Source organism: Melozone crissalis, unplaced genomic scaffold (genome assembly GCF_028551555.1).
Source record: "Melozone crissalis strain CALT ecotype California unplaced genomic scaffold, PUWL_Pcris_2 ptg000042l_1, whole genome shotgun sequence".
NCBI classification, from domain to species: domain Eukaryota; kingdom Metazoa; phylum Chordata; class Aves; order Passeriformes; family Passerellidae; genus Melozone; species Melozone crissalis.
The window spans coordinates 39,799,006-39,814,562 of NW_026535820.1; the positions used below are offsets into that span (position 1 = coordinate 39,799,006).

Sequence of the window (15,557 nt, forward strand, 5' to 3'; positions counted from 1 at the left end):
AATTTTTTTAGTTTGACATTAAAATAATGTTCTTAAGTGGGAGAAGCATTAGATGCTGCCCAGGGAATGATTCATTATTTTTTCCAGAGAGGCTGTTGGGTCTTCATGCTTGGAGATTTTCAAAGCTAAGCTGTTCAAGGCCCTGAGCTACTTTGTCAAAGCTGGAAGATGGCCTTGCTTTGAGGAGGACATTGAACTAGGTGACCTCCAGAGGTTCTTTCCAAACGAAACTGTTCTGTGACTCTGTGACCTAAATAAACTAAGCCGACATTAAGCTGCGCTACATCCTCATTTTGGAGGAGGGCTGGGGCTGCAGAGCATGGTACCTCAGCTCAGTATTTCCTGGCCTCTGATTTTCTGCAAGGCAGTTCCAGAAGCTGGGAGAGGAATGCTTTGGAATTGATCCATTCCCCCACTCCCCTAATGATATTGTTAAACTATAACAGTGGTCATTTATTTTGTCTTTGTTTCTTTGATTTTTTTTCAAAAAGAAGAAAGTATGCATGTAGGTTCAAATATGCTGGAATTAAAATTTTAATTATGATAGAGAGAAGACTACCCAGTCTGTGTACTGCTTTATCTGCTCATTGAGTGATCTGTAACACCTATCTCTATATACAGGTTTTTGATCCATGAGAAAAATGAGTAAAATGTAACAAGAACACATTGTACCTGTGTGAAAACCCTTAAGATAATCCTGTGTTCTTCATTTTCATAATCTCTATGAATAATTGCCATAACAAATGTTATCTTTTCCATCAGTTTCTTCCATCAGCCTTCTTCCAAGCATATGAAAAAAAGTGCACAATATTTTAATACTGGTCTTTTGTGATGGTCTCAACTTTTTACTGCCAGGACAAATAATTAGAGCAGCGTTTCAGTGAAAGAATTATATTATCATTTGGGGATCATTATAAGAATTAATATTCTTTAATATCATGAAGTTTGTGGTAATTTTTTACAACTTCATTATAATAGACCACTTGGACTACAGCAAAGCAATTTTAGTCCATGAAAAGAAAGTTCTTTGGCAGTGGAACTAATGATGAAAGAAATTGTAAAACAATTGCCAACATGTTAGCAAGAGTTAGATAAACTTAGAGAAACTCTACGTCTCTAAAATGATTGTGAAGTTCAGGTTACTCATCATGTAAGGGTGGAATCAACTGTTGCATCTTATGTCTGTCCTTATTGAATGTAATAACAAAACATCAGCAGTGTTGTAAAACCAGGTCACAGCACTTCCTGAACAGTTAGGATTTACACTCTGTGCCCATTGTACTCAGAAAGTGTGATGACTTGGGCTTTGGTGACTGATTTTGGAAGTCCAGGTGGGATAGGCATGTTTTGAACACTTACGTCCAATTCTAATCTAATTCAATTTTGATAGTGGTTATTTTCATAGTAGTAATCAGAGTGAGTATTTTACCCATGGAAATCTTCACATATTGAATTAAATCTTCATTTCTGAAAGTGCTGATTCACATTTAAACCAGGTGAGGTTTATCTGTCTCCCCATCATTGGCAGTCTGGATGAGTAATGTGTACATATATGCAATATCAAACTGCACGAGTGCAGATATGACTCCTCTAAACTCAAAGTTCAGTGTTTTCCTAATTGCTTACAGGCTATTGAGATTAAAGCAACAAGATCTCTTTTGTGTTAAAACAAGAAGCTCACATTCCTTACTCATGAGCTACTCCTCTCTTCCCCTCTTGGTGATCACGGGCAACATTTTTGCAAGCAGACGTCCCAGTCCGTCCCCCTCTGCAAGAAAGCCTTTGTAACTTGTGGCTGACCTAATTGTGCAGCTACAGCCCTGCTGCTGCAAATCTGGGGAGATCCCTGGTGCAGCACTCATGTGGGCTTAGCAGTGTCTGCAGCCTGAAGCAGGATATAGGTAAGCAGCAACGCAAGGCTTTGCAGGATTCTCTCCATTTTCATGTGGGGGTGAGATGTCCCACGGAGATTTTAGAGTAGCTTGGAGACCATGGACCGACTTCTACGTGCTTTTCAGTACCACACCCACCTGATGCCTGTGAATAGGGTTACATTACTGAAAATTGTTATATATTTCAAAACTCAGTCTTCTGTATAGAAATCTTTCAATACTATGCTATCTGTGGCAGTTCTAATTTGTGCTTTCAATTCTGAAGTACTTGCTGAATACTCTTTCTTAACCTGGATATGTCTGCATGCGTTCCTGGGGATCAGAGCCTGAATTTGTCTTAGTGTTATGACACAGGAAAGAGAAGAAAATGTTGAGATTTTTTTCTTTATTTGACCAACAAAAAAACCCCAGTAGTGTCATCATTGTGGTCACACTGTGTTAGTGTGGGGTGGAGAAAAAAAATGCAAAACTTGCAAGGCAGAAGCACATCTACTTCTAAATGTTACCCTGTTCTCCTTGTAGAATTAGAAAGCTTTATGAAGTATTTTTGGTCTCCTGAAGACAAGACCACTCAGTAATGTTGAGGTAGGCTTTCTTCATGTCATGTGTCATTACCCAATAATGCCCATCCCATCTTCAGTTTGCACCAGTGAAGACTTAATCAAGCATGTAGGAGGAAGAATAGTTCTTACTTAATCCATTCAAGAATGGCTCAAATTTGAAACAGGGGTGTTTTAATGCTGCTCTTAGCTGAAACAAGGTTGTTAACATGACACAGAACCATCTCAGTCGTGTTTTATGTGTGTGCTTTCATGTTCAGACAAGTAGTAGTGGCAATCGAAATGGTTTGTCTCAGCCAATAACTCTCTTCAGTGCCATGTGCTGTGTTAAAAATTTATGAATCTTCTTGGTAAAGATAAAAAATAGGGAAGCTCTTTGTCAAACTGATAGGTTTGAAGAAAGGGGAACATTTTAGTTTTGCTTGAACTTTGGGAATTTAATCATTGAGTAGAAAGATGTCTATTTGTATTTCCATGCTTCAGTATAAAACTGCTGTTGAATGAGGAGGTTCTTATTCTGGCCTGAGTGATTCGGCTGCCGAGATCCAGACGTAACAGTGATCAGTTTGCCCATGAACTCTGATAACAAGAGATTGGTTTTCCTTCTGTTTGTCAATATGTGGGGACAGTGGGCTGGAGTTGGGGTTCCTGCAGCAGAGCAGGGAAAGACTTGAGTGTAGTATTACTGCAGTAGGCAAGAAGGGCTCTGTGACCAAAAGGATCTAAATCCTTGAGCAGAAAGATGCAGGAAATAGTTGCAGGCAGGCAAGAAGAGGATGAGGAAATGCAAGAGACAGCGAGTGAGGAAAAGGCTGCCCCCCTCATGTCAGGATCTGGGAGTAGGTGCTTGGCTATAAATTGCTATGCCAGCTATAGGGTGGAGGTCATTTATGGCATCCATGTGACAATAGATTTGTCATGTATTACAGAGAGATCTCTTTGCATCAGGGTATATATACTGCATTGTGCATTACCTTGAAATCTTCCTGTGTGCTTTCACTCTTCAACATCCACTCTATAAATCGATTTCTTTGTTATCCTACTTTGTCCTGGTTTTAACATATTGTAACTTTTACTAATGCTTATTACTGGGATTTTTTTTGTTTATCTAAAAGCCAAGAAGCCATATACACATACCTGTTTGTTCACAGTGAGTTTTTGTGGGGTTTTATTATTTGATGTTCAATGTCAAACTATTAATATTTATCCTTTATGTTGATGTTTTGCTAACTGTAGTTCTATGGCTAGCATACTCAAATCCATTCAGTGGCACATACTTTGTTCTTGTAATTACCATTTTAAAATTGAATAATCTCTGAGACTATATCCAGAATCTAGAACTAATGTTACAGAAAATAAGGTCAAAGAAATCAAATAACATTGCTTCCAAAGTTGCAATATAGTTTTTGGATCATCTTCCATCATTAATATCAATTCTTGACAGCACTTAAAAGTTTAATCATGATTTGTAACCCTCTGAATTTTATTGCTTCTACTGTCGGAAATCAATTTCAGTACTTAATGGCATCTTGTAACCTCAGTCAAGGAGAATTTTGGCTTGATTTTTATTCTGGTTTTACTTAAAGCTTCACTGCTAAGCTATAGCCTGACAAAATTAATTCTGTGACGTTCTTTGACAAAGTTGTTTTCAGTTCTCTGACTTGAAAAAAATACTTTTGTGTATACAGCAGAATTCAGAAGTATTTCTTTCTGTTGATCATTTTTGTTGAGCTATAGCTTCATATGTTCTCCAAAAAGTTGTTAATTCCAAGCCTAAAATACAGTGAAGTGTATGTTTAATCTTAGTCACGCTTGCAGACCTGGGACTTCTCATGTAATTAACATCCACCACAAGTGTCTGGAAGATCAGACCATAAACTGTTGTTTAATCTTCCTGTTGCTTACTGAGGTTCAAGAAGAGAATGGAGCACACTTATAATTCCAAATTAAACATTTAGATTAGTCTTTATTGATTCCTTTTGATCAGGAGAAGTGTGTTTGGGCTTGATTCTGTTTCGTCACTCAGTAATTTCAGTCACTGAAATTATTGACCTGGTTGGGAGCTCTCCTTTAGTGGCATAATTGCAGGATGAAATTGAGTGCATTTCTTAATAGAAATTAGAATTGTATTTTTACCAAAAAACACAAAAAGGGGTAGCTCATAGAAACCAAACTGAAGCAGGGTACAAGAAATTATACTGTGTTGAATCTCCTCTCAAAATTTGCAGCTTTTAATAGAATTAAACATGCAAAGGACATATCCCTTGATCTTCTTTATAAATAACTAAGCATTGGAAAAGTTTATATTTTAAGTATAGTACTGTCTACTTTTCTGTACACTTATTAGGAGATTTTGTATGCTTTGAAAAATAGAAAAATTGAAGGGTGATAAAATCAGTGACACCCACTGGGCCAGCAGTAGGTCTAGTTTACCAATTAAGTGTCCTGACTGGGAAATAAATGCTGCCCATTTTTACCTGTACACAGACTTCTTATTGGAAATGTTATCCATTTGGTATAGAATAGAAGAGAAATAATGAGATTATGTTGCCATGAGGAGTAACAGGAGAGATTTCTTGAACCGTGTTGTTTAAACTTCAGTCTAATTCCTCAAGAAACTGTCCCTGGAAAATTATTTCTTCAGAGAATTAAGGAAATTGATTTGCTTTGGAAGTTATAAGTCCCAAACCCCAGAGGACCAGCATAACAAACCACATCTCTAAAAGCAAAGGACATAATTTTTGTCACTTTTCAAATCATCTTTATCTTATATACAAATAGTGAACACCCTCCCTCACATTTCTAATGCATTTCATGTGGGTTTTTCCAATTGCAAAGGGACCGCTCTCTGATTTATGTACTGATGACTTCCAGCTAACTTTCCTTGCTGTATTTCATTTAGAGAGCCTGCTGTCTACACATGATAATGTTTATGTAGTGGATGACACGGTTCTGGAGCTATCGGAGGTGGAAGAAACAGCGTCAGAAAGCAGCTGCTTTGCATCAGAGGACACCACGGAGGACTCGGGCGTCGTGAGCTCCCCGTCTGACATTGTGTCCCTGGAGTCACAGAGTGACAGTATGAGGCTGAGGGACATGAGGCTGGTCAATGGCTACACGGAGCCAGCTGAGGCAGATGCAGCGTGTGGCACAGGGACGGGCCCCGTGCAGGACGCTTACAGCGACAGCGTGGGACCTGACCGTGCTCCAACGAGGTAAACATTTGCTTGCCACCAGCGCTTGTCCTCCTGCTAGGGACTCATTTAGGAAAACCAACTTATACTTTCTTCTGCTCTTTCATAAACCAGTACCAATGCCAAGTGACTCCTCCCAGTGAAAAGCTCACTGCCAAATCCCCTCGAGAGACATACTTGTAGCAACAGGCAAAGGTCACTTTTTTGTTTGAACTTGCAGTTACATTTCTTGCAAAAGACCGCTGCCCTCCAAAGTTGATTTCTTCAAGGAATATGGAATAATTCTGTTGCAGTTTGGTTTATTTTTTGCTTCTGATAGCACCTGAAGTTTTTAAAAAATGTTACCATATATTGATCCGGAAAAGTGACATGCAGGTCATATAATGGAAAATTCAAGCCACTGAAAGCCAGGTGGAAAAGGACTGTATGCAGTGAACTTTGGGGATTGGTTTGGAAATATTTGCATACATATATATATATATATATATATGTATGTATATATATACACAGACACACACACACATATATATTTTTATATATATATATCGACACATATATATTTATATGTGTATATAAAAATCTGTTCACCTAATGCTAACCTCCACTGTTGTTATACTTTGGGGTGGGGGTCTTTACAACATATTTCCTTTTCTTTTCCTTTTTTTTTTTTTTTTTTACCATAAACAAACATTTTTCCGTAGTTTTTGCAAGAAAATACAAGAACCTGGAGTTTAACTAGAAACTGCCTTCAAGCACAAATGACTCTGACACTGTTTGTTTGCCAAAACTCACATAGTCGGTGGCAGAGCTGCAAAGGGAACCCGAAATTTATAGGACTTTGCAAATACAAGCTGGCCAAATAGGAAGCTGTGTCTCCAGCAAGGAGGGTGGCCTGGTAATACTGACAGGGATCCGCTCTGTGTGATGCTGCAGAGTCATGGGACAGGGGCCAGAAATTCCTCTGAATTCTCAGTTGACACAAAGTCTGTGCTTTCTGGTCTCTCTCCATTCAGCTGCTAATCTGTACCCTCTTCATGAAAGCATGTATCATGACCTAGTTATTTCCATCCACACATTTCTGAGTGAGAACTTCATCTTGGATCATGCAGTGGGTGATAACATAGGGATAAATTAGATCAAAGTCAGTATTTAACCTACTGGAATGATTTTGGGGTTTTTCTTTATCCATCAGTATCAATGGGGACAAGGTCAAGCCTCACTTAGATACTTGCTCCAGAATACATTATCCTTGTGATTTTTCCTTTTGCAGTGTCTTAGGTCCTGATGTAGTTTCTATTGGAAGGATTAGATAGGCTGGTATAGTAACTGCAATTAACATTCCAGACCTGATCCAAAAAAGCAACCCATTAATTTCAGTAGACTTAGATTGGTCCTTTTGAGGTAAATAGGCTATCCCAACTTTCTTCAAAATGCAGGATCTAAAGTGGTTTGAAAAACACACATGCGTGTTCAGTGGCGGAGGAGGAAGTCAGCATTTTGTTGACCAAAGACATCAAAGCAAAACCGTGTAATAACAATACTAATCAGCTACAATTTGGGGGAAACTTTTTCTGTTTTTTTAATCAAATGAAGGATTAACCACAGGTCATTGTGACACACTCCCTCTTGAAAGTCAGTATTCCCTCCATCTTTCACCTCAGCCAAAGATACATATTCTGTCCGTGACATTTAGATTTGCCCTTGCCCCACAAACCCACATAATTTTTACTATTTGAAACGAGTTCACAGAGAAGCTGTCCATCAGGACTTGGGTGCAGGGGTGTTGCTGAGCCAAAGGAGTGGAAGGTGGAAGTGTGGTGTGATGCACTGCCCATTGCAGTCAGGAAGGTGCTGAGAGGCCAGTGCTGCAGTGTCCTGTCTGCAGGGCCCCAGTTCAAGAGAGAGACTGGAAAACTGGAGAGGGTCCAGTGGAGAGCCACTGAGAGAGCTGGGGCACTGGAGCACACGAGGTGTGAGGGGAATGGCTGCTCACAGTGGGAAAGCAATGTTGGTAAGGAGGGACCTTGGTTGCAGTCTTTCCCTAACAGAAGGAAAACTATCAGGCTTCTCAGGCTTGCAGTGTGAAAGGACAAGAAGCAACTGTCACCAGCTTCTCTAAAGGTAATAAAAAATCAATATGAGGGAATTCCTCAAAATGGGAATGGTTAAGCAGTGGAAGAGGTTCCCCAGAGAAGTTGAGGAATCTCCATGTCCGGAGATTCTCAGATGTCAGCCTGGTGAAGCCTTGGGCAGCATGTTCTGGCTTTGGAGTTAGCCCTGCTTGGAGCAAGAGATTGGGCTAGGCTTCCAACTTTCTTTTTTGGTTTTTTTTTTCTGTGATTTTATAATGCTAAATATTCTGTATTTATCTAATATATCTGTAACTGGAAAACAGAGGTTTGGGGCTGAAATAGGTTGTTGTTTGGGGCATGCAGTTATTTTTCATAAATACTATTTATTTTTTTGGTTCTGAGACAGCAAAATTGCTCCAGATCAGCTTAGCAATATAGCAAAAATTTAACATTTGTGATGTGTTTTAGTCTTATGTCAGCAACCACTTTGACACAACTGTGAAGCTGAGAGTTATATCCTTTAAAATATTATGCTTGGAATATGCCAGTAATATTTGAAGGTAAATCCAATTCCACTCATAACCTATCTTTGTAAACAAAGCAGCTTTGAAAATTGTGCTCCTCTAAATCCTTTTGAAGTCAAGCTGCTAGGTTTTTAAAAACCACTTCCTAAGTGTAGAGGAAAGGGGAAAAGGTGTTTTTTAAAACTATTTGCATGAAATTCTTGTTTTAATCAGACATAAATCTATTCTTAGTACAATTTTGAGTACAGACAAATTTGGAGAACATCAATTTTCATTTTCACTGTCAGAACAACTGCTACCTCACTAGTAAAATGTGTTGAGAACTCAGAAATTCTACATAGCTCTTTGATGAATGGGCTACTTTCAGGACCAAACCAGCCTCATGAATCCCCAGACAAGTCAAAATGCACTTTGTGTGAACAACAGATACCAAGCTATACAGAGTTTTAAGTGCATTTCATAAGCTGCAAAATATAAAGGAAAATTTTACACAGAGTTTACCCATTCCTTTCTATCTTCTACTTTGTACCCTGGTGATCTAAACTTAATTCTAAAAGGAAGATAAGAATGAAGAAATTGGAACAATGTGTTGATACTATAATGTAGTAGGGGTTAGCAGCAGTAAGACTGAGTTCTCCTTGAGTCCGAGCTCTACTGGAGCCAGAAATTTTATTTAGTGACTAGTTTGGCTAAGGCTTGGGAAAAAAAGGTTAATACGAACAATGGAAACATTTGGTTGCCATTTTAAATTGTAAACCTGACCAAAAATTGGGCTTTTCAGCCAGTGAAAAAAATTCCTAAGAATTAATAATGCTATGTCCTAAATAGTTTTGTACTCTGGTAGATTGTGAAAAGTACCCTTAAAGTGGAAGCAAAGAATATTTGGAGTGTGAAGGGCCATAAAAAACGTCCAGGTAGTATTTTGCCCATCCATTGTGAAGAAGTGCAATGAAGAGCAGAATCAAGTCCACAGTTCTCATCTAGGTTTGCTCCAAAGAGTTAGCCTGTGCTCCAGGAGATCAAGAATATTTTGCTATGTGGCTTCCTCCAATTAGTTGTATGTTTTGCTTTAAATTAATTTTTCTTAGGGTTTCTGGAGTTGTTTACTGGATGTTCTAGGTGGTCTCTGTGTGGCTGTAATGTCTGATAGCATTAGAAAATCACAGCAGGGTTTTCATCTGCTGCTGAAGGTGAGGAAACTAGTGAGCATTTAAGGGTACAGTCTCTGACCTGGGATATGTTTGTCTGCACATGGCAGGGTAAGATTGTGGCCAGGTCAGAAATTACACCAACCACGGGCTTTGCACAAACAAATACAACAGCACAGCAGAGCTCTAATCTACTTCAGTTCCCAGAGCACAGAAACAGAAATTTCTAAAAGAATGTAGATGGATTCCAGGGTTTCCAAGCTGGGGTCTTTCCTCTATGGTTTTAATTTGCTGTTCATGGTAGCAACTTGCAAATGCACTCCTTTTTGTTTGGCTAGGTTTGGGGATTCTTGTTCAAGCAATCATAATCCAAATATACATACTAATTAGCAATTAGAATATCAAAACAAATGTCAAAGCACTCTAGTCCTACTCTTAGCTCTGCCTCTAACCTGTTAAACCATCTTGGTCTCCCTGCCTGTGAGATCCCCTTCTTACACTGACTGGTTTTTTACAGCAAAAACCCTAACACAGCTATCATATCTCACGATACATTTGTACAGTGCCCGGTGGAGCAGAATCCAGACCTCAGCTGGAGGTGCCAAGGGCTAAACCCATATAAATAATTGACTACATGCAACGTTTGCCTGTGAATGTTTTAATATTAACTGCTGAGTCTGAACATTGTACTACATAGTTCTCTTTATTCATATCCTTTCTTACGGTTGATGTCTTTGTGTTATGTATCTGTTCACCAAATTTTAATATATAGTGTTAAATGAGTAACAAGAAAACCACAGAGAAGCTGAAATGTTGCTTATGTAGCAGTAAGTACATCTCATGATCTCACAGTGTTGCAACCCTGTCCTCCCATACCCCCTCTTTTCCCATCCCATGTGTGGTGTCATCACGCAAGCTCCTAGGGGCAGGGATCAGACAATTTTACACGCCTATAAAGCATATACACACCTACTGTCTGGAGCTTTATAAATAATTACACGTTAAAAAATATGTTAAAATAATATTATTAGGAATGCTAGTTCATGTGCTCAAAGTTAGGTAACTTGAATATAGAGGCTCTGTGTGTAATCTTAGATTCTTCCCTTTTAACGTCAATTCCCCCCCTTTTGTGCAGTATGATAACGTCTCTGGTTACAGGGATGGGACTCAATTTTATTTTCTTTCTAAGTTTCAGCACTCAGTTAAAAAGACAGATATGCCGCTGTTCACTTAGTTCAAATTCTCTTCTGGAATTAATTAATTACTACTTAATTTCCTTTGGCTCTCTTTATGTTACTCATTGCACTGGTATTCACATACTATGCAGGCTTTAATTCATTTCTCTGCACAGTGCTCATGTGATATGAGGAGGTGGCATTTTCCTGTTTTAGGGAAGGAGAGCTGATGGGCAGAGAGTCAAGGCAGAGTAGTGAACACACAGACCATGCCAGGACCACTGCTTTTTTCAGAGGGCTGAGGATTAAATAGAATTTCATGTATCAGAATGCAGCTCTCCTCTTCCTGAAAACTCTGTTCTTGAAAGAAATTTAACCATTTTGATTAAAATAAGGTAGTAGTATGATTATGAGCATGAATCGTCATGTGGATATAAATTGTCATGTGGACTGTCACCTCACAGAGGTATGTAGTTTCTCAACTTTAAAAGCAACTGAAATCAGTGTTTTAAAGGAGGTCACTCCTAAGACTGGTTCTGCTGTCCTGTCTCAGAGAAGGAAAAACATTTTAAAATACCAGACATGTTTTTTATCCTGAAAATATTTTAAATGTATTGAAATGTCCAATAAAAGTATTTTAAAATATGAAGGGAACTTTGTAGTTATACAGATATAAATAAATACAGGCTTGTGTGTGGCAAAAAGACAAAATACCTTCTAAAAGTCTGAAAGGGATTTTTCCCTCTCTTGAGTGTCTGCTTCAGTAGCCATGAGAGAGTAATATTTTTTCACATACAGCTAGTGGAGGACATGGGGTGGGGGTGGGGGAACGGGAACCCTCCAGAGATCAGTTCGTGCTGTGGGTCTGGACAGAGATAATCCCATTTCCTCCCTTTCTCTTGGAAGAATTTGTTACCTTTGGCTCTGGTCAGGGTAGCTGAAGCTGCTGGGAGGACAGTCCTCTTAGTTACCAACCTGAGAAGTGCTTGCTGTTTGCTACTAAACTGTTTGGGGTTTGATGAGTTAGTTTAAAACAAAAGCTTGAAACGATAGGGGTGGGTGAACCTGTTCTGCTTAATTTCCAGCCCATTCACATTCAAATGTTGCAGAGTTTTGTGTTCTGCTTGGGAAGGACAGGACAGAAGGAGAAGTCAGTAGCTGGAGAGAATTCAGCATGGAAGCTGGTCAGAAGAAATAAAAATAGTGAGTGGCAGAAGGCAGGAAGGGAAGAGGAAAAACTGCAGTGAAAAATAGCAGTGTATGTATGTATTATATATACCTCTGTGCGCAAACACATTCTGTATAATTACTTGTAACTGTCTCTGAGAAACAGGAGAAAGTTTAGTTCTGTTTTTTCTCTGTAGGATAGGTTTTATTTTAACTGGGTAGGTCTGTTTTACTTTTTTAAAAATAGTTTCAGTGAGTAGGAAAGTAGAGAAAGGGTTAAAGTGACAGGGAGAACCTCAGGGAAGAAAAATTATTTAATTAAGACCCAGATGTCTGACAGATTTGCAAGCCTCTGCTTCTTACATAGTTTTCCTTCCTTATCTCTGGCTTTCCTTTCCCCCTTGTTCCAGAAAACTCTTAAAATTTGGAAACTTTTGTGCACTTTTTTGCTGGCAGATCTTCATGGAGGAAAGATATGATGGATATTATGGTTAAGTAATAGATACTCACAGTCATTCTAGGGCAAGAATACTGATTAGCCTTTCTGTTAAACTTGTCCACTGGAAAAACACTGTATGCTTTGGAGCTGTAGAATATTTTAAATATTAGAGAGCAGTTTGGTTTGCTGAAGGCCTGGTGTTGGCTTACAGGAGAGGAAGGCTCTGGTCCTTTTCTGTTTCTATTTTCCTGTGTAAATCAAGATAAGTTATTTGACTGTGCCGTCTTTTAACTTGCAATGTTAAACAGGTGATGTGACTGTATTAAGATCTAAATCATGCTAGCCCCCTTTCCTGACTATTCCTGGCAATTCTGTGTGCCTACGGGCTTTCCTGTGGAGAAGCTGTTGCCAGAGGAGGGGGAGTGGGGGCAGATCCGCATTACAGCAACTCCAAGCTGCTGCTTATGCAGAGGACCTGGAACTGACATATGTCGGGTACTCTGGAAGCTTAAATCACCCTGGCATGTACCAAATTGGAGATTGCTAGCATTAGAACACAAAATGATACTATGCAAAAACATATTCATTTGCTTTCTGTTTAGATTCTTGACCAGTAACTGTGGAGGAAAATTGTAAAAGGACCATAAACCCAGTTGCCTTTGAAAAATTGCTTCATTTTCCTCCTCACCTCTGTTTTCAAGCTCTTATTGTTAATTGGGTGGCAGCACATCTGAAGACACTACTGGACCTCTGTATTACAGGATTAAAAAATAGTTAAATTCAGTCTCTGATGACTTTTATTCAGCACAGATATAAATGCAGTGTAGAGACCTTTGTTTGATGTAGTCCCACAGAACTAGAAACAGAACAAAACTAAAAATGGAAAGGAAGTTGTACCTGTACCTTGCGCTCAAAACTATGTGCAGCTTTTTTTTTTTATTGCCTGTCCAAGAATGTAAAAAAGAAAATTATCTGGTATTCAACAGAACATGACCATGTGCTTTTTCCCTTTCCTAGTTGCCTGCCAATTTCAGAAATCTTGCATCAAACACAAGTGATGACTTTGCTATCTAACCAGTCCTGAATTGTTCAATCTACAACTTTTAAATTTTAACAGGCTTTGGTTAAAAAATCATTCTCAAGTTCACAGGAGGCAGTAGAAAAGGAAAATATCAGTGCTCAGGTCATGGCTAGAGTCAGGTTAGGTGACTACAGTGTCCAGCACTTACTCCATCTGCTCTCCTGCTGCAGTTATATTACTTCCTTGAATAGAAATGGAAAAAAGTTACCTAGCCTAAGAAATAGAAAGAATGGAGAAATGGTCTCTAAGACTGTGGAAACAATTGATTTATCCAGAAAGCAGTTACCTCCACTTTTGAAGAGTACTTTGCCGCATCACTCACAAAAATGAATATATAAAAACCCTGAGTTTACTTAATGTCATCTTTCTGGCCAGATTGAATACCAAGTTGTTTTCTAAAAGCTTCAGCCATACTTCCTACAGCTTGAAATCCTTCAGTCTCTTCTTTAACACCCACCTTTATATATACACAAGGTAGAAGCATTTCTCTTTGCAGCATTTGTGTAAGAGGTGACTATCATGGATTCATTTTAAAGAGGACAAATTTGGATAAATAAAGATGGATTAATGTAATTATCCAGTAGCAGACTGGGACGGCTGTCCCTGGGAGGGGAGCCGGAATGTTCCAAAGCCCAGTCTTTGGAACTGAAGGAACCATGTCAGTTTTCCATGTAGGTCAGTCCCTCTTATCTGCCCAAGGCTCATGTGAGAAGCTGAATGCTCTCAATGTACCTCACTGTTGTCACTACATCCCTGCATGTCCTACCGCCCAGTGCACCTGTATGGATTTGACTTATTTGCAATGGCTCTGTCCTCCCCCCCCACCTAGTAACAGGTTCATGGGAACCATGTTCTCAATTCTCTCAGTGCAGCAAATACTGTGCAAAATGAGTGAGATTGCAAATCACATTCAGTTAACCTGAGACATGTCTGCTACTAGGCTTCTTCTTACCTGTGTCCTTCAGGTAGGACACAAATTTCCCTGCCTTCCACATTAAGTCTAAGAGCCCCAGACAGATGCCTTGAATATCCTACAGCATTTAAAATGGCATCAAGTATCTGCATTTGGGTACTTGAATGTCTTCCTCCCTCCCATCTCTACAGTTTACATAGGTCTGTGTTGTCCTTAAGCAGGTATGGTGGGAGGTGTGGTCTCTACCTCTGGTGCCATACATGATGACTGACATACAAGAATGATGACTGATCTAATTTGGGTCAGATTTATCATTTAGGGACCCACAGGTAAACCTGCTTTGACTATAAGAAAATGGCAGCTTTTCTCATTGCAAATCCCTTGTCTTACCACAAGTCTGGGTTTATTTTCATGCAGCATTTCCAGCTAGTTTTACCAGAGAAAGTTCTCTCTTAGAATGTTAACCTTCTCGTAAATGTATGTCTCTCATGGCACTAATTTGGTAAAATGCTGCTGTAAGTTTCATTTTGTCTCCAACTGCGCAAATGACTGCCAAGGAGTAATTAGGCGTTGTAGCCTGAGCTCAGTGGAACATTAAATGCTGTAGTTTAGTAGTCACTTTGCTTCGTTCTGTGCTCTTGCACAAATCTCTGCTAATCTGCATAAGTAATATGTGTGCAGGCTTCCAGGAACTGTGCACATTTGCCATTTCGAGCTTGGGCTAAATGCTCACCAGTGCTGTATTTTTAGCACCTCATATTTTAACCAGGAAGGCAGCGTAAAGGTTATCAAGTTCTTCCCTAAGTCAAAAAAAAAAAAAAAAAAAAAAAAGCATGTATGAGAAAATACCACTGGTAATGTTTATCCAGAATGTAAAACATGGTATCGGAATAAGTAATATTTTTCTTGGCTTCTGGCCAGAACAGCTGTCAACAAAAGAAAAGTGTAGAAGGGAAGAAGGCTATGGAAAAAAAAAAAAAAATTGAGGCCCTTTTGTTTTCCTTTTCCTGTGAGAAAGAGTCTTCTTAGGCACTTCTGTAAGTCATGTGAGCTACTGGAAACTACCAGACCTTCACCTCACAAAACACATAGCCCATTCTAAATTCCCAGTGGTAAGAATTTTCAGAAAAGCCCTTGTGATTAATCTGTACCTTCTGGCTTGCTTTGTAGGTGAGTTTGGAGATGCATCGAACAGTAGCTCTTTTTTAGAGATTTAGAAACGCAAAAGAAAATATCTGCTTTTTCTGAAGCTCCCTCTGTAGCAGCAAATAAGAATCCTTTCATTTTCATTGCATTATTCTCTTTCCTTCAGAAAAATGCTGTGAATTGGATAATATTATCCTAGTTGTCTAAGCAAAGAGATTGAAGCAGAGATTGAGAGGCAAATTATGT

At 39.0% G+C, this 15,557-nt stretch overlaps 1 protein-coding gene across 3 annotated transcripts in view; it reads left to right on the forward strand.

The window, feature by feature from the left end:
* COBL (cordon-bleu WH2 repeat protein) overlaps nt 1–15,557 on the forward strand; it is a 155,768-nt gene that overhangs the window by 124,207 nt on the left and 16,004 nt on the right. For all 3 annotated transcript variants that reach the window (XM_054284699.1, XM_054284700.1, XM_054284701.1), the window contains one exon: nt 5,355–5,667. In XM_054284699.1, the coding sequence (XP_054140674.1) occupies nt 5,355–5,667 (313 nt within the window). The remainder of the gene's footprint in view (nt 1–5,354; nt 5,668–15,557) is intronic.